General features: G+C 52.4%; 1 protein-coding gene across 3 annotated transcripts in view; it reads right to left on the minus strand.

Annotated features, from left to right (window-relative positions):
• The window catches only part of LOC112247573 (alpha-actinin-1), a 131,900-nt gene extending 111,711 nt beyond the window's left edge, over positions 1–20,189 (minus strand). For 2 of the 3 annotated variants that reach the window (XM_042325128.1, XM_042325130.1), the window contains exon 1: positions 19,748–20,189. In XM_042325128.1, the coding sequence (XP_042181062.1) occupies positions 19,748–19,864 (117 nt within the window). In that variant the 5' untranslated portion in view covers positions 19,865–20,189. The remainder of the gene's footprint in view (positions 1–19,747) is intronic. The other variant, XM_042325127.1, reaches the window with a different exon arrangement.
• Between the last annotated feature and the right edge of the window lie 1,721 nt (positions 20,190–21,910).

Below are 21,910 nucleotides of genomic sequence, written 5' to 3' on the forward strand. Positions count from 1 at the left end.
AGAGAAGGAGACCGAGGGGGAGAGAGAAGAGGAAAGCGAGGGGGAGAGAGAAGGAGACCGAGGGGGAGAGAGAAGGAGACCGAGGGGGAGAGAGAAGAGGAAAGCGAGGGGAGGGAGAGAAGAGGAAAGCGAGGGGAGGGAGAGAAGAGGAAAGCGAGGGGAGGGAGAGAAGAGGAAAGCGAGGGGAGAGAGAGAAGAGGAGAGCGAGGGGAGGGAGAAGAGGAGAGCGAGGGGAGAGAGAAGAGGAAAGCGAGGGGAGAGAGAAGAGGAGACCGAGGGGGAGAGAGAAGAGGAGACCGAGGGGGAGAGAGAGAAGAGGAAAGCGAGGGGAGAGAGAGAAGAGGAAAGCGAGGGGAGAGAGAGAAGAGGAAAGCGAGGGGAGAGAGAGAAGAGGAAAGCGAGGGGAGAGAGAGAAGAGGAGACCGAGGGGGAGAGAGAAGAGGAAAGCGAGGGGAGAGAGAAGAGGAAAGCGAGGGGAGAGAGAGAAGAGGAGAGCGAGGGGGAGAGAGAAGGAGACCGAGGGGGAGAGAGAAGAGGAAAGCGAGGGGAGGGAGAGAAGAGGAGAGCGAGGGGAGGAGAGAAGGAGAGCGAGGGGAGGGAGAAGAGGAGAGCGAGGGGGAGAGAGAAGAGGAAAGCGAGGGGAGGGAGAGAAGAGGAAAGCGAGGGGGAGAGAGAAGGAGACCGAGGGGGAGAGAGAAGAGGAAAGCGAGGGGAGGGAGAGAAGAGGAAAGCGAGGGGGAGAGAAGAGGAAAGCGAGGGGGAGAGAGAAGAGGAAAGCGAGGGGAGGGAGAGAAGAGGAAAGCGAGGGGAGAGAGAGAAGAGGAGAGCGAGGGGAGGGAGAGAAGGAGAGCGAGGGGGGGAGAAGAGGAGAGCAAGGGGGAGAGAGAAGAGGAAAGCGAGGGGAGGGAGAGAAGAGGAAAGCGAGGGGGAGAGAGAAGAGGAAAGCGAGGGGGAGAGAGAAGAGGAGAGCGAGGGGAGGGAGAAGAGGAGAGCGAGGGGAGGGAGAGAAGAGGAAAGCGAGGGGGAGAGAGAAGAGGAAAGCGAGGGGGAGAGAGAAGAGGGAGAGCGAGGGGAGGGAGAAGAGGAGAGCGAGGGGAGGGAGAAGAGGAGAGCGAGGGGGAGAGAGAAGAGGAAAGCGAGGGGAGGGAGAGAAGAGGAAAGCGAGGGGGAGAGAGAAGAGGAGAGCGAGGGGAGGGAGAAGAGGAGAGCGAGGGGAGGGAGAAGAGGAGAGCGAGGGGAGGGAGAAGAGGAGAGCGAGGGGAGGGAGAAGAGGAAAGCGAGGGGAGGAAAGCGAGGGGGAGAGAGAAGAGGAGAGCGAGGGGAGGGAGAAGAGGAGAGCGAGGGGAGAGAGAGAAGAGGAAAGCGAGGGGAGGGAGAGAAGAGGAAAGCGAGGGGAGGGAGAAGAGGAGAGAGCGAGCGAAGAGTGTCAAGTCAGGATTCCTTCTTTAGGGTAATCACACTACCAGCAGACACATTACATTTCCTGCGATGGGTGTGTGTGTGTGTGTGTCCGTGTCCATCCATCAGTGGAAACGAGGCAGGGGCAAGGCAGCGTGACTGGGGGTCGAGTCATTGGGGATAAAAAGTTTCTCTGAGATTTAGAACTGGACTGGATCAACTATGACAGACCCGACACACACAAAACAAACACACACGCACTGCCTGCAAACCCCTCATCTAACCCTGGAACATGTACCAATTCAATCTTCCGTGGACATATCAGCTCATAACTCTCGCTCTCTAATGTCCTGGGTCCTGGAGCAAAGCGGATCTCAGTCATGAAAACGTTTTTCTAAGTAGTGAGACCGCTCGGGAGAGAGAGGTGGCGAGAACGCTCGGGAGAGAGAGGTGGCGAGAACGCTCGGGAGAGAGAGGTGGCGAGAACGCTCGGGAGAGAGAAGTGGCGAGAACGCTCGGGAGAGAGAGGTGGCGAGAACGCTCGGGAGAGAGAGGTGGCGAGAACGCCGGGAGAGAGAGGTGGCGAGAACGCCGGGAGAGAGAGGTGGCGAGAACGTTCGGGAGAGAGAGGTGGCGAGAACGCTCGGGAGAGAGAAGTGGCGAGAACGCTCGGGAGAGAAGTGGCGAGAACGCTCGGGAGAGAGAAGTGGCGAGAACGCTCGGGAGAGAGAAGTGGCGAGAACGCTCGGGAGAAGGCCATGTTGAAAAGTAATCTTCAGACATGTTGTACGTTCCTTAAAATGTAGTTTTGTAATTGACTAAAAACAAGGAGACGACAAGAAAATGGTATTTGGAGAAAAAAAGGTCAAGTATTTGCTGTGAGCCAATGGGGTAACCTAGGTAACCACAACGTTCTAATAGACAAAGAAGGAACGGTTAGATGCGTTCCCACTGGCTCCAGGTCATATTCAATGACCCTGGAACTAGGCCACACAGGGAGACAAATATGACATAGAATACATCATGACCCATTCAAAAAAAAAATAGAACCAGGAACAGATATAGCCCTTGGTTCTCTCCAGACCCGACTACCCTTAACCAGCACAAAAACATTCTGTGGCGTACTGCACTAGCATCGAATAGCCCCCATTGATATGCAACTTTTCAGGGAAGTTAGGAACCAATATACACAGGCAGTTAGGAAAGCTAAGGCTAGCTTTTTCAAGCAGAAATTTGCATCCTGTAGCACAAACTCAAAAAGTTCTGGGACACTGTAAAGTCCATGGAGAATAAGAGCACCTCCTCCCAGCTGCCCACTGCACTGAAGATAGGAAACACTGTCACCACTGATAAATCCACTATAATTGAGAATTTCAATAAGCATTTCTCTAAGGCTGGCCATGCTTTCCACCTGCCTCCCCTACCCCGGTCAACTGCCCTGCACCCCCACAGCAATTCGCCCAAGCCTCCCCATGTCTCCTTCACCCAAATCCAGATAGCTGATGTTCTGAAAGAGTTGCAAAATCTGGACCCCTACAAATCAGCCGGGCTAGACAATCTGGACCCTCTTTCTAAAATGATCTGCCGAAATTGTTGCAACCCCTTTTACTAGCCTGTTCAACTTCTCTTTCGTATCGTCGGAGATCCCCAAAGATTGGAAAGCTATCGGGGTCATCCCCCTCTTCAAAGGGGGAGACATTCTAGACCCAAACTGCTACAGACCTATATCTATCCTACCCTGCCTTTCTAAGGTCTTCGAAAGCCAAGTTAACAAACAGATTACCGACCATTTCGAATCCCACCGTACCTTCTCCGCTATGCAATCTGGATTCAGAGCTGGTCATGGCTGCACCTCAGCAACGCTCAAGGTCCTAAATGATATCTTAACCGCCATTGATAAGAGACAGTACTGTGCAGCCATATTCATCGACCTAGCCAAGGCTTTCGACTCTGTCAATCACAACATTCTTATTGGCAGACTCAACAGCCTTGGTTTCTCAAATGATTGCCTCGCCTGGTTCACCAACAACTTCTCTGATAGAGTTCAGTGTGTCAAATCGGAGGGCTTGTTGTCTGGACCTCTGGCAGTCTCTATGGGGGTGCCGCAGGGTTCAGTTCTCGGGCCGACTCTTTTCTCTGTATATATCAATGATGTCGCTCTTGTTGCTGGTGATTCTTTGATCCACCTCTATGCAGACGACACCATTCTGTAGACTTCTGGCCCTTCTTTGTACAGTGTTAACTAACCTCCAGATGAGCTTCAATGCCATACAACTCTCCTTCCGTGGCCTCCAATTGCTCTTAAATGCAAGTAAAACTAAATGCATGCTCTTCAACCAATCGCTGCCCGCACCTGCCCGCCTGTCCAGCATCACTCCTCTGGACGGCTCGGACTTAGAATATGTGGACAACTACAAATACCTGGGTGTCTGGTTAGACTAAACTCTCCTTCCAGACTCACATTAAACATGTCCAATCCAAAATTAAATCAAGAATTGGCTTCCTATTTCTCAACAAAGCATCCTTCACTCATGCTGCCAAACATACCCTCGTAAAACTGACCATCCTACCAATCCTCGACGATGTCATTTACAAAATAGCCTCAAACACTCTACTCAACAAATTTGATGCAGTATATCACAGTGCCATCCGTTTTGTCATCAAAGCCCCACATACTACCCACCACTGCGACCTGTACGCTCTCGTTGGCTGGCCCTCGCTTCATACTTGTCGCCAAACCCACTGGCTCCAGGTCATATACAAGTCTCTGCTAGGTAAAGCCCCGCCTTATCTCAGTTCACTGGTCACCATAGCGGCACCCACTCGTAGCACGCGCTCCAGCAGGTATATCTCACTGGTCACCCCCAAAGCCAATTCTTCCTTTGGCCGCCTCTCCTTCCAGTTCTCTGCTGCCAATGACTAGAACGAACTGCAAAAATCTCTGAAGCTGGAGACTTGTATCTCCCTCACTAGCTTTAAGCACCAGCTGTCAGAGCAGCTGACAGATCACTACACCTGTACATAGCTCATCTGTAAATAGCCCATCCAATCTACCTCATCCCCATTTATTTATTTAGCTCTTTTGCACCCAGTATCTCTACTTACACATTCATCTTCTGCACATTCTACCATTCCAGTATTTAATTGCTATATTGTAATTACTTCACCACCATGGCCTATTTATTGCCTTACCTCCCTTATCCTACCTCATTTGCATATGCTGTATATAGATATTTCTACTGTATTATTGATTGTATGTTTGTTTACTCCATGTGTAACTCTGTTGTTGTTTGTGTCTAACTGCTTTGCTTTATCTTGGCCAGGTCGCAGTTGTAAATGAGAACTTGTTCTCAAATAGCCTTCCTGGTTAAATAAAGGTGAAAAAATAAAAATAGGGCCGACCAGCCAGTGCTCCCGCACATTGGCTAACCGGGCTATCTGCATTGTGTCCCACCACCCACCAACCCCTCTTTACGCTACTGCTACTCTCTGTTCATCATATATGCGTAGTCACTTTAACCATATCTACACGTACATACTACCTCAATCAGCCTGACTAACCGGTGTCTGTATAGAGCCTCACTACTTTTATAGCTACTGTATATAGTCTCTACTGTATATAGCCTCACTACTGTATATAGCCTGTCTTTTTACTGTTATTTTATTTCTTTACTTACCTATTGTTCCCTAATACCTTCTTTGCACTATTGGTTAGAGCCTGTAAGTAAGTATTTCACTGTAAGGTCTACTACACCTGTTGTATTCAGCATTTCACTGTAAGGTCTACTACACCTGTTGTATTCAGCATTTCACTGTAAGGTCTACTACACCTGTTGTATTCAGCACTGTCAGGTCTACTATACCTGTTGTATTCAGCACTTCACTGTGAGGTCTACTACACCTGTTGTATTCAGCATTTCACTGTAAGGTCTACTACACCTGTTGTATTCAGCACTTCACTGTAAGGTCTACTACACCTGTTGTATTCGGCGCATGTGACACAAACTTTGATTTGATTTTAGAGACTGACAGACAGGGTCTGGTAGGGCCCCCGTCCTCCCTGTCAGAATAACCAACAGAGGACATGGAAACCACATCAACTCCCGTAGAAATGGCACTATGGTTGTTGTGAGTAACCTAATTTATGTTCCTTCAACGACGCCTTCTAGTGAGCTTATACAAACTGTCATCTCCTACTATTCTGCTAGATTAGAGATGGTCAGAAAACGTAGTTGTAACGTTAATAATTTGGCTGTCATTCCATTGGTTACCTCGAGGTAGACGCCCAAATGTTAGAGCAATCACAACCTTTCTCATTTATGACCTCATTACTGAGCGCAAAGTTGATTGGCTGTCCCGCTCTTATTGAAGCCCCCCTCGGACTACAGCTTTTCATACTCTATCAGAAAAGGGAAAACGGGGGGGGACAGCCTTTACTTTTACGAACACTCTCAGCTGTAAGGACGCTATACTGTTTAAAATGTCAGCCACCAGTGCGGGGCCATAACCCTGTATAGGACTCCATAGCAATGCCCCACTTCCTTTACTGATTTCTCTGAACTATTGTCTATTGTCCTTGAGAACTGTGATCAAATCATTGTGTTGGGCGATTTTAATAGTCATGTTGACAAAGAGACTGACTCCAAGACCATTGAATGTATGAATCTTTGAGCTCTATGAACTTTATCCAACATGTTACTGGGCCCACCCATAACCACAGCCATACTCTGGACCTGGTAATTACCATGGGGCTTTCTACTGGGCCCAGCCAAAACTACAGTCATACTCTGGACCTGGTTATTACCAAGGGGCTTTCTAGTGGACCTGGTAATTACCAAGGGGCTTTCTGCTGGACCTGGTTATTAACCAAGGGGCTTTCTGCTGGACCTGGTTATTAACCAAGGGGCTTTCTGCTGGACCTGGTTATTACCAAGGGGCTTTCTGCTGGACCTGGTTATTACCAAGGGGCTTTCTGCTGGACCTGGTTATTACCAAGGGGCTTTCTGCTGGACCTGGTAATTACCAGGTTGCTTTATCTGATCACCACTGTGTTTAACTACCTTGTTGCCCACAGCACAGGGTAATACTGAACGCATTATGAAGAATTGAGTGTATAAACAATACTCCACCACCTATTCTGCCTTCCTCTTGTGATGATTTAGTTAATAACTGTAATAGCAAATGAAGGGCAACCATTGATGCCACAGCTCCAGTAAAGTTGAAAAAAGTCAGAGAGCCCCTTGGATAAGTGAGGAAACTAAATCAAGTAAAAGAGAAATTGCAGACATGCAGAGTGGAAGTGGAGAAAGTCAAAGAGGCAGGTCATTATGATATTCTGAGAGAGAACTTGGCATTTATAACAAGGCTATTAAAAATGCCAAACGGGTAAAATGTTCCAAACATGATCACGAATAATCTGAAAAATTAGAGTGCTCTCCTCGACCATTGATGGTCTGATAAATCCTACCTCCCCGCAAACCTCCCCCACAAACCTATGTGAACTTTGCTCCACAGTTTGCAGCATATTTCGGAGATGACCAACATTAGGCTGGGTATCAGTCAAGACCTGATGAGAAGTTTGATGATATGTGCCCAAGCCTACTACACAAAAGGCTATATGGAATTATTTCCCCTGGTTGACACAGACACGCTCAGGAAAGTGATATTACCTGTCGTCTTCACAATCCTATCCCCACCACCTTTTTCCAAACAGTTTTTAATTGCATATAAGAAGACGTGCAAGATATTTGTTAATCTCTCCCTGTTCACAGGCCCTTTCCCCACGGCACTAAAAACAGCTCTGGTGAAACCCCTTCTGAAGAAAAGTCATCTAGATTTTTCAGCTTCTAGCAAATTTCAGCCATTTTACAACCTATTCTTATGCCAACATTCTGGAGAAATTGGTGTTAAAACAGCTAAATGATTGTTTAAGTGCCAACTGTAATTAAAAATAAAAAAAATGTAAAAGCCCAGCTGAAAAAAAATGGAAATCTGGTTTTGGTGCCCAACACAGCACAGAAACAGCCTTAGTAAAAGTGGTAAATTCTCTTAGAGCCAACACAGATGCCAAACAACTCTGTCCCTGTTTCTCTTAAATTTAAGTGCTGCCTTCAACACCGTTGGCCATGATGTCCTTCTGTACGGACTGGAGAGGTGGGTTGGCCTCTCCGGGTCCAGTTCTAAATTGGTTTAGGACCTATTTAACCAGTCAAGAGTTTTCTGTCACCCTTGGTGAACATAACTCAGAGAAAATACATATCACAGTAGTGTTCAGTTGATATATACACGTTACCCTTTGGCACACGTTATCAGAAAGCACAGCGTTGATTTTCACTGCTACGCAGACGAATCCAACTTTACATTTCTGTGTCACCAGAGGATTTTTAGCTCCACGGATAAATTATTAGACTGTATTAGTGATTTAAATACTTGGGATGGTTCACAACTTTCTCCAGCTAAATCAAGACGAGACCGAGGCACTTATTGTTGGAGCCAAAGCACAGCGAGAGAATCTGGCTGCACATTTGAGTTATTATACCCCCCAGCCTCTGGAATACCCTGCCAGAGAGGGGACCAAGAGGCATGGAGAGGCAGCCTTTAGTTACTATGCCCCCCAGCCTCTGGAATACCCTGCCAGAGAGGGAACCAAGAGGCATGGAGAGGCAGCCTTTAGTTACTATGCCCCCCAGCCTCTGGAATACCCTGCCAGAGAACCTGAGGGGACCAAGAGGCATGGAGAGGCAGCCTTTAGTTACTATTCCCCCAGCCTTTAGTTACTATGTCCCCAGCCTCTGGAATACCCTGCCAGAGAGGGGACCAAGAGGCATGGAGAGACAGCCTTTAGTTACTATGCCCCCAGCCTTTAGCTACTGTGCCCCCAGCCTTTAGCTACTGTGCCCCCAGCCTTTAGCTACTGTGCCCCCAGCCTTTAGCTACTGTGCCCCCAGCCTTTAGCTACTGTGCCCCCAGCCTTTAGCTACTGTGCCCCCAGCCTCTGGAATACCCTGCCAGAGAACCTGAGGGGGACCAAGAGGCATGGAGAGGAAGCCTTTGGTTACTATGCCCCCAGCCTCTGGAATACCCTGCCAGAGAACCTGAGGGGGACCAAGAGGCATGGAGAGGCAGCCTCTAGTTACTATGCCCCCAGCCTCTAGTTACTCTGCCCCCAGCCCCTAGTTACTCTGCCCCCAGCCCCTAGTTACTCTGCCCCCAGCCCCTAGTTACTATGCCCCCAGCCCCTAGTTACTATGCCCCCAGCCCCTAGTTACTATGCCCCCCAGCCCCTAGTTACTCTGCCCCCAGCCTCTAGTTCCTCTGCCCCCAGCCCCTAGTTACTCTGCCCCCAGCCCCTAGTTACTCTGCCCCCAGCCCCTAGTTACTCTGCCCTCCAGCCCCTAGTTACTCTGCCCCCAGCCCCTAGTTACTCTGCCCCCCAGCCCCTAGTTACTCTGCCCCCAGCCCCTAGTTACTATGCCCCCAGCCCCTAGTTACTATGCCCCCAGCCCCTAGTTACTATGCCCCCAGCCCCTAGTTACTATGCCCCCAGCCCCTAGTTACTCTGCCCCCAGCCCCTAGTTACTATGCCCCCAGCCCCTAGTTACTATGCCCCCCCAGCCCCTAGTTACTATGCCCCCAGCCCCTAGTTACTCTGCCCCCAGCCCCTAGTTACTATGCCCCCAGCCCCTAGTTACTCTGCCCCCAGCCCCTAGTTACTCTGCCCCCAGCCCCTAGTTACTATGCCCCCAGCCCCTAGTTACTCTGCCCCCAGCCCCTAGTTACTCTGCCCCCAGCCCCTAGTTACTCTGCCCCCAGCCCCTAGTTACTATGCCCCCAGCCCCTAGTTACTATGCCCCCAGCCCCTAGTTACTATGCCCCCAGCCCCTAGTTACTCTGCCCCCAGCCCCTAGTTACTCTGCCCCCCAGCCCCTAGTTACTATGCCCCCAGCCCCTAGTTACTATGCCCCCAGCCCCTAGTTACTATGCCCCCAGCCCCTAGTTACTATGCCCCCAGCCCCTAGTTACTATGCCCCCAGCCCCTAGTCACTATGCCCCCCAGCCCCTAGTTACTATGCTCCCCAGCCCCTAGTTACTATGCCCCCAGCCCCTAGTTACTATGCCCCCAGCCCCTAGTTACTATGCCCCCAGCCCCTAGTTACTATGCCCCCAGCCCCTAGTTACTATGCCCCCCAGCCCCTAGTTACTATGCCCCCAGCCCCTAGTTACTATGCCCCCAGCCCCTAGTTACTATGCCCCCAGCCCCTAGTTACTATGCCCCCAGCCCCTAGTTACTATGCCCCCAGCCCCTAGTTACTCTGCCCCCCAGCCCCTAGTTACTCTGCCCCCAGCCCCTAGTTACTCTGCCCCCAGCCCCTAGTTACTCTGACCCCCAGCCCCTAGTTACTATGCCCCCAGCCCCTAGTTACTCTGCCCCCAGCCCCTAGTTACTCTGCCCCCAGCCCCTAGTTACTCTGACCCCAGCCCCTAGTTACTATGCCCCCAGCCCCTAGTTACTATGCCCCCAGCCCCTAGTTACTATGCCCCCAGCCCCTAGTTACTATGCCCCCAGCCCCTAGTTACTCTGCCCCCAGCCCCTAGTTACTATGCCCCCAGCCCCTAGTTACTATGCCCCCAGCCCCTAGTTACTATGCCCCCAGCCCCTAGTTACTATGCCCCCAGCCCCTAGTTACTATGCCCCCAGCCCCTAGTTACTCTGCCCCCAGCCCCTAGTTACTATGCCCCCAGCCCCTAGTTACTCTGCCCCCAGCCCCTAGTTACTATGCCCCCAGCCCCTAGTTACTATGCTCCCCAGCCCCTAGTTACTATGCCCCCAGCCCCTAGTTACTATGCTCCCCAGCCCCTAGTTACTATGCCCCCAGCCCCTAGTTACTATGCCCCCAGCCCCTAGTTACTATGCCCCCAGCCCCTAGTTACTATGCTCCCCAGCCCCTAGTTACTATGCTCCCCAGCCCCTAGTTACTATGCTCCCCAGCCCCTAGTTACTATGCCCCCAGCCCCTAGTTACTATGCCCCCAGCCCCTAGTTACTATGCCCCCCAGCCCCTAGTTACTATGCCCCCAGCCCCTAGTTACTATGCCCCCAGCCCCTAGTTACTATGCCCCCAGCCCCTAGTTACTATGCCCCCAGCCCCTAGTTACTATGCCCCCAGCCCCTAGTTACTATGCCCCCAGCCCCTAGTTACTATGCCCCCAGCCCCTAGTTACTATGCCCCCAGCCCCTAGTTACTCTGCCCCCAGCCCCTAGTTACTATGCCCCCAGCCCCTAGTTACTATGCCCCCAGCCCCTAGTTACTATGCCCCCAGCCCCTAGTTACTATGCCCCCAGCCCCTAGTTACTATGCCCCCAGCCCCTAGTTACTATGCCCCCAGCCCTAGTTACTCTGCCCCCCAGCCCCTAGTTACTCTGACCCCCTTAGTATTTTTATGTTGTTCAGTATTGTCATTCTTTAAAAAAAAAATGTAATCTTATGTTTGTTGAGTAGTAAATCTCAGCTTTAATGTAAAGCACATTGCGTTGCATATCATGTCTGAAATGTGCTGTATAAATGACTTGTGTCAGCCAGACGAGTGCTAGGCCTTTATCAATATATAATATCAACCCAACCAGATAACTTGCTTTGCTCTTTCAGGCTCAGACTCAGCCTTGATCGGAATGAACAATTATTTATCCTGGAATTGAATTGATCGTGGAATCAATTAAAACGTTATCTTCCCCCTGGCACAGAGGAGACAGGCTGGGGAATGTCGGGGCTCCAAAACTACAAAGGGAGTAGGGGGTCTAGAGGTTTACCAGCAGGGGTAAATTGAAGGTACAAGCTAGTCGCTTCCATATAAGGACATGCCTGGACAAATTAGCCCTCAGCAGTCAGTCAGTGAACACCTGCATTCAGAGTCACGACATCTCTGGGCTCTGGCTACAACAAACGTCTATTCTAGATGATGAGATTATGAACACAGAGAGAGAGGAGGGAGAGAGAGAGAGACAAAGCCATCACCTACAGAGAGATGAACCTGGAGAAGAGTCCCTAAGCAAGCTGGTCCTGGGGCTCTGTTCACAATCACAAACAGACCCCACAGAGCACCAGGACAGCAGCACAATTAGACCCAACCAAATCATGAGAAAACTAAAAGATAATTACTCGACGCATTGGAAAGAACGAACAAAAAAACAGCGCAAACTAGAATGCAATTTGGCCCTAAACAGAGAGTACACAGTGGCAGAATACCTGACCCCTGTGACTGACCCAAACTTAAGGAAAGCTTTGACTATGTACAGACTCAGTGAGCATAGCCTTGCTATTGAGAAAGGCCGCCGTAGACAGACATGGCTCTCAAGAGAAGACAGGCTATGTGCTCACTGCCCACAAAATGAGGTGGAAACTGAGCTGCACTTCCTAACCTCCTGCCCAATGTATATTAGAGAGACATATTTCCCTCAGATTACACAGATCCACAAAGAATTTGAAAACAAACCCAATTTTGATAAACTCCCATATCTACTGGGTGAAATTCCACAGTGTGCCATCACAGCAGCAAGATTTGTGACCTGTTGCCACAAGAAAAGGGCAAGTGAAGAACAAACACCATTGTAAATACAACCCATATTTATGCTTATTTATTTTCCCTTGTGTTCTTTAACCATTTCTACATTGTTAAAACACTGTATACATATGACATTTGTAATGTCTTTATTGTTTTGAAACTTCTGTATGTGTAAGGTCTACTGTTCATTTTTATTGTTTATTTCACTTTTGTATATTATCTACCTCACTTGCTTTGGCAATGTTAACACATGTTTCCCATGCCAATAAAGCCCCTTGAATTGAATTGAGACATAATCATATATTAATGATCTATTACATTATGGAAGCGAACCTAATCTCAGACTTATGTCCAGTCTCCTTTTGGTATTTGAGGAGACCCAACAGTGAATGTTTATATGCAACAGATGTACATACCTGGCCCTATTTCACTAAGACATCCCTGGCCCTATTTCACTAAGACATCCCTGGCCCTATTTCACTAAGACATCCCTGGCCCTATTTCACTAAGATATCCCTGGCCATATTTCACTAAGATATCCCTGGCCCTATTTCACTAAGACAACCCTGGCCCTATTTCACTAAGACATCCCTGGCCCTATTTCACTAAGACATACCTGGCCCTATTTCACTAAGACATACCTGGCCCTATTTCACTAAGACATACCTGGCCCTATTTCACTAAGACATACCTGGCCCTATTTCACTAAGACATACCTGGCCCTATTTCACTAAGACATACCTGGCCCTATTTCACTAAGACATACCTGGCCCTATTTCACTAAGACAGACCTGGCCCTATTTCACTAAGACAGACCTGGCTATGTAGTTGTGGAGGGAGAGTCATTCAGATTCCACTGAGAAGGAGAGACAGTCTGTATACCTATGTAGTTGTGGAGGGGAGAGTCATTCAGATTCCACTGAGAAGGAGAGACAGTCTGTATACCTATGTAGTTGTGGAGGGGAGAGTCATTCAGATTCCACTGAGAAGGAGAGACAGTCTGTATACCTGACAGTCAAGTTGAGACATGCTGGGGACATTTCCTAACCAGATCATATCCCTCAGAAAAGCAACATCCAATGGTAAGTGTCCCAAATGGCATGCTATTCACCCTATTCCCTACATAGTGCACTACTTTTGACCAGAGCCGGAGTCCTATGTTAGGGAATAGGGTGCCTTTTGGGATGCATATACCATTGATCTACTAGGGGGACACTGAAGGAAAAAGGTCACTAAACTCTTATAATGAATATCAACAAGGTTCATTCACTGGGTTTATCTGTGGTGAGGCTAGTGGGTGTCCCTCCCCCTGCTCCCTCCCTTCCCCCTGCTCCCTCCCTGCTCTCTCCCTTCCCCCTGCTCCCTCCCTCCCTCCCTCCCTCTCCCTCCCTCCCTCCCTCCCCTTCCCTCCCTCCCTCCCTCCCTGCTCCCTCCCTTCCCCCTGCTCCCTCGCCCCCTGCTCCCTCCCGCCCTCCTGCTCCTCCCTCCCTCCCCCTTGCCTCGCCCCCTGCTCCCTCCCTCCCCCTTGCTCCCTCCCTCCCTCCTTCTCCCTCCCTCCCTCCCCCTTGCTCCCTCCTTCCCTCCCCCCTGCTCCCTCCCTTCCCCCTGCCCCCTCCCTCCCCCTTGATCCCTGCTCCCTCCCTTCCCCCTGCTCCCTCCCTCCCTCCCTCCCGATCCCTGCTCCCTCCCTCCCTCCCCCTTGCTCCCTCCCTTCCCCCTGCTCCCTCCCCCTTGCCTCCCCCCTGCTCCCTCCCCTTGCTCCCTCCTTCCCTCGCCCCTGCTCCCTCCCTTCCCTCCTGCTCCCTCCATCCCCCTGCTCCCTCCCTCCCTGTCAGCGTGCTCCCTCCCTCCCCCTGCTCCCTCCCTCCCCTCCCTGTCAGCGTGCTCCCTCCCTCTCTCCCTCTCCCCTCTGCTCCCTCCCTCCCCCTGCCCCTCCCTCTCCTCCTGTCAGCGTGCTCCCTCCCTCTCCCCTCTGCTCCCTCCCTCTCCCTCCTGCTCCCTCCCTCCCCCTGCTCCCTCCCTCTCCTCCCTGTCAGCGTGCTCCCTCCCTCCCCCTGCTCCCTCCCTCCCCTCCCTGTCAGCGTGCTCCCTCCCTCTCTCCCTCTCCCCTCTGCTCCCTCCCTCCCCCTGCTCCCTCCCTCTTCTCCCTGTCAGCGTGCTCCCTCCCTCTTCCCTCTGCTCCCTCCATCCCCTCTGCTCCCTCCCTCTCCTCCCTGTCAGCGTGCTCCCTCCCTCTCCCCCTGCTCCCTCCATCCCCTCTGCTCCCTCCCTCTTCCCTCTGCTCCCTCCATCCCCTCTGCTCCCTCCCTCTCCTCCCTGTCAGCGTGCTCCCTCCCTCTTCCCTCTGCTCCCTCCATCCCCTCTGCTCCCTCCCTCTTCCCTCTGCTCCCTCCATCCCCTCTGCTCCCTCCCTCTCCTCCCTGTCAGCGTGCTCCCTCCCTCTTCCCTCTGCTCCCTCCATCCCCTCTGCTCCCTCCCTCTTCCCTCTGCTCCCTCCCTCTTCCCTCTGCTCCCTCCATCCCCTCTGCTCCCTCCTCCCCTCCCTGTCAGCGTGCTCCCTCCCTCTCTCCCTCTCCCCTCTGCTCCCTCCCTCCCCCTGCTCCCTCCCTCTTCTCCCTGTCAGCGTGCTCCCTCCTCTTCCCTCTGCTCCTCCATCCCCTCTGCTCCCTCCCTCTTCCCTCTGCTCCTCCCTCTCCTCCCTGTCAGCGTGCTCCCTCCCTCTCCCCCCTGCTCCCTCCATCCCCTCTGCTCCCTCCCTCTTCCCTCTGCTCCCTCCATCCCCTCTGCTCCCTCCCTCTCCTCCCTGTCAGCGTGCTCCCTCCCTCTTCCCTCTGCTCCCTCCATCCCCTCTGCTCCCTCCCTCTCCTCCCTGTCAGCGTGCTCCCTCCCTCTCCCCCTGCTCCCTCCATCCCCTCTGCTCCCTCCCTCTTCCCTCTGCTCCCTCCATCCCCTCTGCTCCCTCCCTCTCCTCCCTGTCAGCGTGCTCCCTCCCTCTTCCTCTGCTCCCTCCCTCCTCCCTGTCAGCGTGCTCCCTCCCTCTCTCCCTCTCCCTCTGCTCCCTCCCTCTTCTCCCTGTCAGCGTGCTCCCTCCCTCTTCCCTCTGCTCCCTCCATCCCCTCTGCTCCCTCCCTCTCCTCCCTGTCAGCGTGCTCCCTCCCTCTCCCCCTGCTCCCTCCATCCCTGCTCCCTCCCTCCCCCCCTGCTCCCTCCCCCCCTCCTGCTCCCTCCCTCCCTCCCCCTTGCCTCGCCCCCTGCTCCCTCCCTCCCCCCTTGCTCCCTCCCTCCCTCCTTCTCCCTCCCTCCCTCCCCCTTGCTCCCTCCTTCCCTCCCCCCTGCTCCCTCCCTTCCCCCTGCCCCCTCCCTCCCCCTTGATCCCTGCTCCCTCCCTTCCCCCTGCTCCCTCCCTCCCTCCCGATCCCTGCTCCCTCCCTCCCTCCCCCTTGCTCCCTCCCTTCCCCCTGCTCCCTCCCCCTTGCCTCGCCCCCTGCTCCCTCCCCCTTGCTCCCTCCTTCCCTCGCCCCCTGCTCCCTCCCTTCCCTCCTGCTCCCTCCATCCCCCCTGCTCCCTCCCTCCCTGTCAGCGTGCTCCCTCCCTCCCCCTGCTCCCTCCCTCCCCTCCCTGTCAGCGTGCTCCCTCCCTCTCTCCCTCTCCCCTCTGCTCCCTCCCTCCCCCTGCTCCCTCCCTCTCCTCCCTGTCAGCGTGCTCCCTCCCTCTCCCCTCTGCTCCCTCCCTCTCCCTCCTGCTCCCTCCCTCCCCCTGCTCCCTCCCTCTCCTCCCTGTCAGCGTGCTCCCTCCCTCCCCCTGCTCCCTCCCTCCCTCCCTGTCAGCGTGCTCCCTCCCTCTCTCCCTCTCCCCTCTGCTCCCTCCCTCCCCCTGCTCCCTCCCTCTTCTCCCTGTCAGCGTGCTCCCTCCCTCTTCCCTCTGCTCCCTCCATCCCCTCTGCTCCCTCCCTCTCCTCCCTGTCAGCGTGCTCCCTCCCTCTCCCCCTGCTCCCTCCATCCCCTCTGCTCCCTCCCTCTTCCCTCTGCTCCCTCCATCCCCTCTGCTCCCTCCCTCTCCTCCCTGTCAGCGTGCTCCCTCCCTCTTCCCTCTGCTCCCTCCATCCCCTCTGCTCCCTCCCTTTCCCTCTGCTCCCTCCATCCCCTCTGCTCCCTCCCTCTCCTCCCTGTCAGCGTGCTCCCTCCCTCTTCCCTCTGCTCCCTCCATCCCCTCTGCTCCCTCCCTCTTCCCTCTGCTCCCTCCCTCTTCCCTCTGTCCTCCATCCCCTCTGCTCCCTCCCTCCCCTCCCTGTCAGCGTGCTCCCTCCCTCTCTCCCTCTCTCCCCTCTGCTCCCTCCCTCCCCCTGCTCCCTCCCTCTTCTCCCTGTCAGCGTGCTCCTCCCTCTTCCCTCTGCTCCCTCCATCCCCTCTGCTCCTCCCTCTTCCCTCTGCTCCCTCCCTCTCCTCCCTGTCAGCCGGCTCCCTCCCTCTCCCCCTGCTCCCTCCATCCCCTCTGCTCCCTCCCTCTTCCCTCTGCTCCCTCCATCCCCTCTGCTCCCTCCCTCTCCTCCCTGTCACGTGCTCCCTCCCTCTTCCCTCTGCTCCCTCCATCCCCTCTGCTCCCTCCCTCTCCTCCCTGTCAGCGTGCTCCCTCCCTCTCCCCCTGCTCCCTCCATCCCCTCTGCTCCCTCCCTCTTCCCTCTGCTCCCTCCATCCCCTCTGCTCCCTCCCTCTCCTCCCTGTCAGCGTGCTCCTCCCTCTTCCCTCTGCTCCCTCCCTCCCCTCCCTGTCAGCGTGCTCCCTCCCTCTCTCCCTCTCCCCTCTGCTCCCTCCCTCCCCCTGCTCCCTCCCTCTTCTCCCTGTCAGCGTGCTCCCTCCCTCTTCCCTCTGCTCCCTCCATCCCCTCTGCTCCCTCCCTCTCCTTCCTGTCAGCGTGCTCCCTCCCTCTCCCCCTGCTCCCTCCATCCCCCTCCCTCTTCCCTCTGCCCTCCATCCCCTCTGCTCCCTCCCTCTCCTCCCCTGTCAGCGTGCTCCCTCCCTCTCCCCCTGCTCCCTCCATCCCCTCTGCTCCCTCCCTCTTCCCTCTGCTCCCTCCATCCCCTCTGCTCCCTCCCTCTCCTCCCTGTCAGCATGCTCCCTCCCTCTCCCCCTGCTCCCTCCATCCCCTCTGCCAGCGTGATCCCTCCCTCCCCTCTGCTCCCTCCCTCCCCTGTCAGTGTGCTCCTCCCTCCCTGTCAGCGTGCTCCCTCTCTCCCTCCCTCCCTGTCAGTGTGCTCCCTCCCTCCCTCCCCTCCCTGTCAGCATGCTCCCTCCCTCCCCTCCCCTGTCAGCGTGCTCCCTCCCTCCCCTCCCTGTCAGCGTGCTCCCTCCCTCCCCTCCCCCGTCAGCGTGCTCCCTCCCCTCCCCGTCAGCGTGCTCCCTCCCTCCCCTCCCCGTCAGCGTGCTCCCTCCCTCCCCTCCCTGTCAGCGTGCTCCCTGTCAGCGTGCTCCCTGTCAACGTGCTCCCATCCCATAATCATTTTTTTTGTCTAGTCAGAGCTCCATACAATAAACACACTTCTGTGTCTTTGTGTCCTCACATTCAGAAACACATACAATTATGAATCCTGTTATGTGTGACCGCCCACACAGCAGCAACTGAGGAGGGCTGAGGCACGAGTGGGTCTCCCCCCCACAAAAAAAATTAACTCTGTTGAAGTATAATTACTCCACACCTGGGAAATCTCACAGGGTACCTTTGTTTATATATTTGTGGGCGGGTCCAGGCCTACTGTTTCTCTGTCTGCACATCTTACCTTACAGAGTCGGGCAGTAATACATACAATTAAATGGGTATAATTCATCTCATTACTGCAATGCCTTGTTTGGTCTAGTTTATACTACCACCTGTACTGAACGCATCTGCTGTCTATCTTGGCATAAACTATGAACATCGCTCACTGTTTTGAAAGCATTGGTCTATTCAGGGGCCCTTTCCTTTTGCATGAAAAATTACATCTAAACACAACTGTCATTTGATTCAAAAGAGAGACTATAAAGCACTGCCAGTGGATTCTCAGTCATTCCATGGTATTACTACGGTAGCTACTCAAACTCAGCGTGCTCCCTCCCTCTCCCCACTCCCTCCCTCTCCCTCCCTCTACCCACCCCCCTTCTCCCACCTCTCTCTCCCCTGCTCCCTCCCTCTCCCCCTGCTCCCTCCCTCTCCCCCCTCTCCCCACTCCCCCCTTCTCCCTCCTCTCTCTCCCCTGCTCCCTCCCTCTCCCCCTCCTGCTCCCTCCCTCTCCCCCTGATTCCTCCCTCCCTCCCTCTCCCTCCCTATGACTACTGTAGCTACTCAAACTGCCGTAGTGAGAGCCTCCAGATGATGTCTCAGGACAGGCAGGCTCGTGCTAGTTGTTGGCTCCCTGCATCTGTAATTATTTACGTGTAACCCCTGACCTCGCATACCTAGCCGCCCCGGTGCTTCTCTCACCGACACCAGTAGCCGTCTGGCGATGACAACATAATTCAGGAAACTGGAAGCCAAAGCTTTCGAAGCAGAAAAAAAAGGAAAACTTTTTCCAACTGCTGCTGCAAGAGGAGGAGGACGATTATGACCATTTTAGGGCACGCTCGCTCCGATCCAAGCCCAACCCTTCTAACCACAACGCTTACTCAGATTCCACTGCGTTTTCTTCCCTGTTTTCTCAAAGCAAAAAGGAAAGTGTGAGAGAGCGAGAGACAGAGAGACAGAGAGACAGAGAGAGCAAGCACAGGCACAAATGTTTTCAGCCACTCTCTAAATACTTTCATTTGAATGATTCCATTGGAACTCAGTGTAGTGTACACTGTCCATACTTACTAGTTCTGAACCACACACACACACACACACACACACACACACACACACACACACACACACACACACACAGAATATTCTAATACTGTTGACATCACCGGAACTGAGGTAGATAGGGACACTTACAATAGGAGGAGAGGTGAACTGAGGTAGATAGGGACACTTACAATAGGAGAACTGAGGTAGATAGGGACACCTACAATAGGAGGAGAGGAGAACTGAGGTAGATAGGGACACCTACAATAGGAGGAGAGAAAAGAAGGGGAGAGGGGAGCGGAGGAAGGAAGGAAGGAAAGGGAGAGGAGGGAAGGAGGGTAGAGGAGTTGGGAAGAGATGAGGAAAGGGGAGAGGAGAGGACAGAAGAGGACATGAGGAGGAAAGGAGATGAGGAAAGGGGAGAGGAGGAGAGGAGAGAGAGGGAAGTGTAGGGGAGAGAAGGGGAGATTAGGAAAGGGGAGAGGAGAGGAGGGAAGGGGAGGAAAGGGAAGAGGAGAGGAGGGAAGAGGAGATGAGGAGGAAAGCGGAGAGGAGACATGATACAGCAGTAGGAACACATGTCTGACATCTGTTGCTCTGCGATGTTGCTTCAACTACATCCGGTCGGCTGCTTTTACACATTTGGATAAAACTAGCCAAAATCCTTAATGTGATGTTTAGGCTAGTCAACGCATTAGGCTACTAAAAGTTTTGGTGAATTTGCAATATGACAGTTGACACATCGGTTAGCCTATCTAAATGTAGTGTAAAAATCGTTACAAAAACACCCCCCCGGTGTCAATAATACACAAAAGCGTATTTGTTAATCTTCCCAGTTCCCAAGAGCAGTATCAATTTCAAAATAGACTACAGGTTTCCTGCTGCGCGCTCATATGTCCCTCTCCCCTCTCATCGCACTGCTGCACCACACCGGGAAAGAGGAAGCTAGATCACTAATATATATATATTTAAATAACACTGTAAACTGTATTCACCTTCCTCTGCTGCTTCTCCCACGCCGGGTCCAACAGCATATCCCGGTCCCAGTCATCTTCCTGAGGCATATAATTGTTTTCATCTCCATCATAGGGATCCATGTCGAAAGTAGGCATGAATTATACTTCTTCGCGCTCCTGTATTCCCCGGGACTCACTCGGGGGTGGACCGGAGGGGATGTTGCAACAATACGTTACCGACCGTCTCCCGCACTCGCACACGATCAAGACGGTGTGAGTCAAATTAACGGTCGCCCGGATTCACTGTATCTCTCTCGCTGACTCTTTTCCCTTCCCCTCTCTCTCGCTCTCTACTAAATCGCACAAACCCCTCGCCTTTCTTTTTCTATCAATTTGTTTCAACCTCCGAGCTACAGCGCTATTCTAAGTAGGCAGATCCTTGAGCGATGCTGCCGACAGAAGCAAAATGTTGCTGTGAAGAAAAAATTAACTTCAATGGCAAAAATATACAACTTGATTGGGTACAAGGGAGTTATAAGGCCCGCCCACTATTGACCAGGCACACATAATTGGCTGTAGCAACTGTCAGTGCAACTACTTATTGTACGCTGATTGTATTAGTATAGGTTGTCCGCTCTGGACATACGGGTACTTTGATTGGATACATTCTAATCTGTCAAAGTGTTTAATTTTGTCTGAAACAATGTAATTTAAAGACCTAAATTCCTAATGCGCGCAAACATTAGCACCTGTATTACGGTAATTTACCATTTCAGTGTAGGCTACGCCAAAAAGCGTACATCCTCCTACCAGTAGAGCCTATAGCTACAGGTTGTTTTCAGAAGCGGCACTTACCCCTGGAAGAGGAGACCACAACCCCCATGATCGTCATCTATAGTAAGGATCAATGGATATGAGTCGCGTCTTCTAGGCAACTTGTTGACACACAAATACATCTAACACACGTGGTTCCCATGTATTCGATGGCATTCTATTTGCTCTGTTCCAGTCATTATTATGAGCCGTCCTCCCGTCAGTAGCCTCCACTGACACACGCCATCTAGGTTAACACGTGTCCATAAAGCGACAATGCCCTCCCGGTCATTAATGACTGAGGTTAAAGGCTAGTTACTAATGATTTATTTGACACTGATGGCTACATAATAACGTTAATGTGCCAGACATGGAGTCTGTAAAAATTATTAATTGTCCATTAATTACAAATCAATGAGCCAACAATTTCACGCGCTTTTACGCAATGGCTCTAAATGGCTGAAACAAATTTCAAGACAATTCCAATGAGTTGTAAAGTTTTTAATTTTGTTAATATTTTACCGGTAGTTATATAGTTACCATGTGTTACATCATGTTGTACTTATATTTATTTATTTTTTCACATATCAACCGAGTTTCCTGCTCGTGACTCTTGAGATCTCGTCATTCATCTCAACTCAGATTCCATGTTTCTCTTGTCCCCAAGATTACCAAGAAGGTTGGCTGAGCTGGGCTGTGCGAGGTGATGCGCCACCGGACGGCTTCAACCCTGTCATGTAAACACACAGGGCCGTGCTGCCGTGGCCACGGTCTCTACCTTGTAAGGTAAAACCACATACTGGAACTACTCGCTGCATGAAGGCCTCGCTCCTAAAACTGAATAGCCTACAAGGGGTAGCCCAGGTCAGTCTTGCGTCGTTCTTAGTGGCTACGTGAAACTGGAGCGCTCTTCCATATATGGACAAACTTCCAAGCGGGTGAATGTTCGGGAAAGTGACGTCACAGATTAAGCGCAGGCTAAAGACTGGTCTGTGTTTAAAGAGGCAGAGTTCCTTTCACAGCAGGATGAGCGTGTTACCACTGTGCAGACATAGGTGAGGAGAACCGCAACCAAACAGTGAAAGACTGTGTTAAAACAGGGTTTGGGACAGTGATTGTAATTCAAAAATCTGTTTTTCACAGGTAAGGAGAGGAAGGGTTGCAGAACGACCGTTTTTTAAGGAGCATTTCTTCTAGGTTCATTATTACGCCAAAGAAACCAAATCAAATCACCGTTTATTCCTCACATGCTTGGTAATTAATCAACAGGTTGTGGACTAACAGTGAAATGCTTCCTGACGGGACCTTCCCAACAATACAGAGAGACAGAAAATAGAGAAATAATAGAAAAGTAAAACACCTAATAATAAATACACAATGAGTAATGAT

The sequence above is a fragment of the Oncorhynchus tshawytscha genome, linkage group LG08 (genome assembly GCF_018296145.1).
Source record: "Oncorhynchus tshawytscha isolate Ot180627B linkage group LG08, Otsh_v2.0, whole genome shotgun sequence".
NCBI lineage: Eukaryota > Metazoa > Chordata > Actinopteri > Salmoniformes > Salmonidae > Oncorhynchus > Oncorhynchus tshawytscha.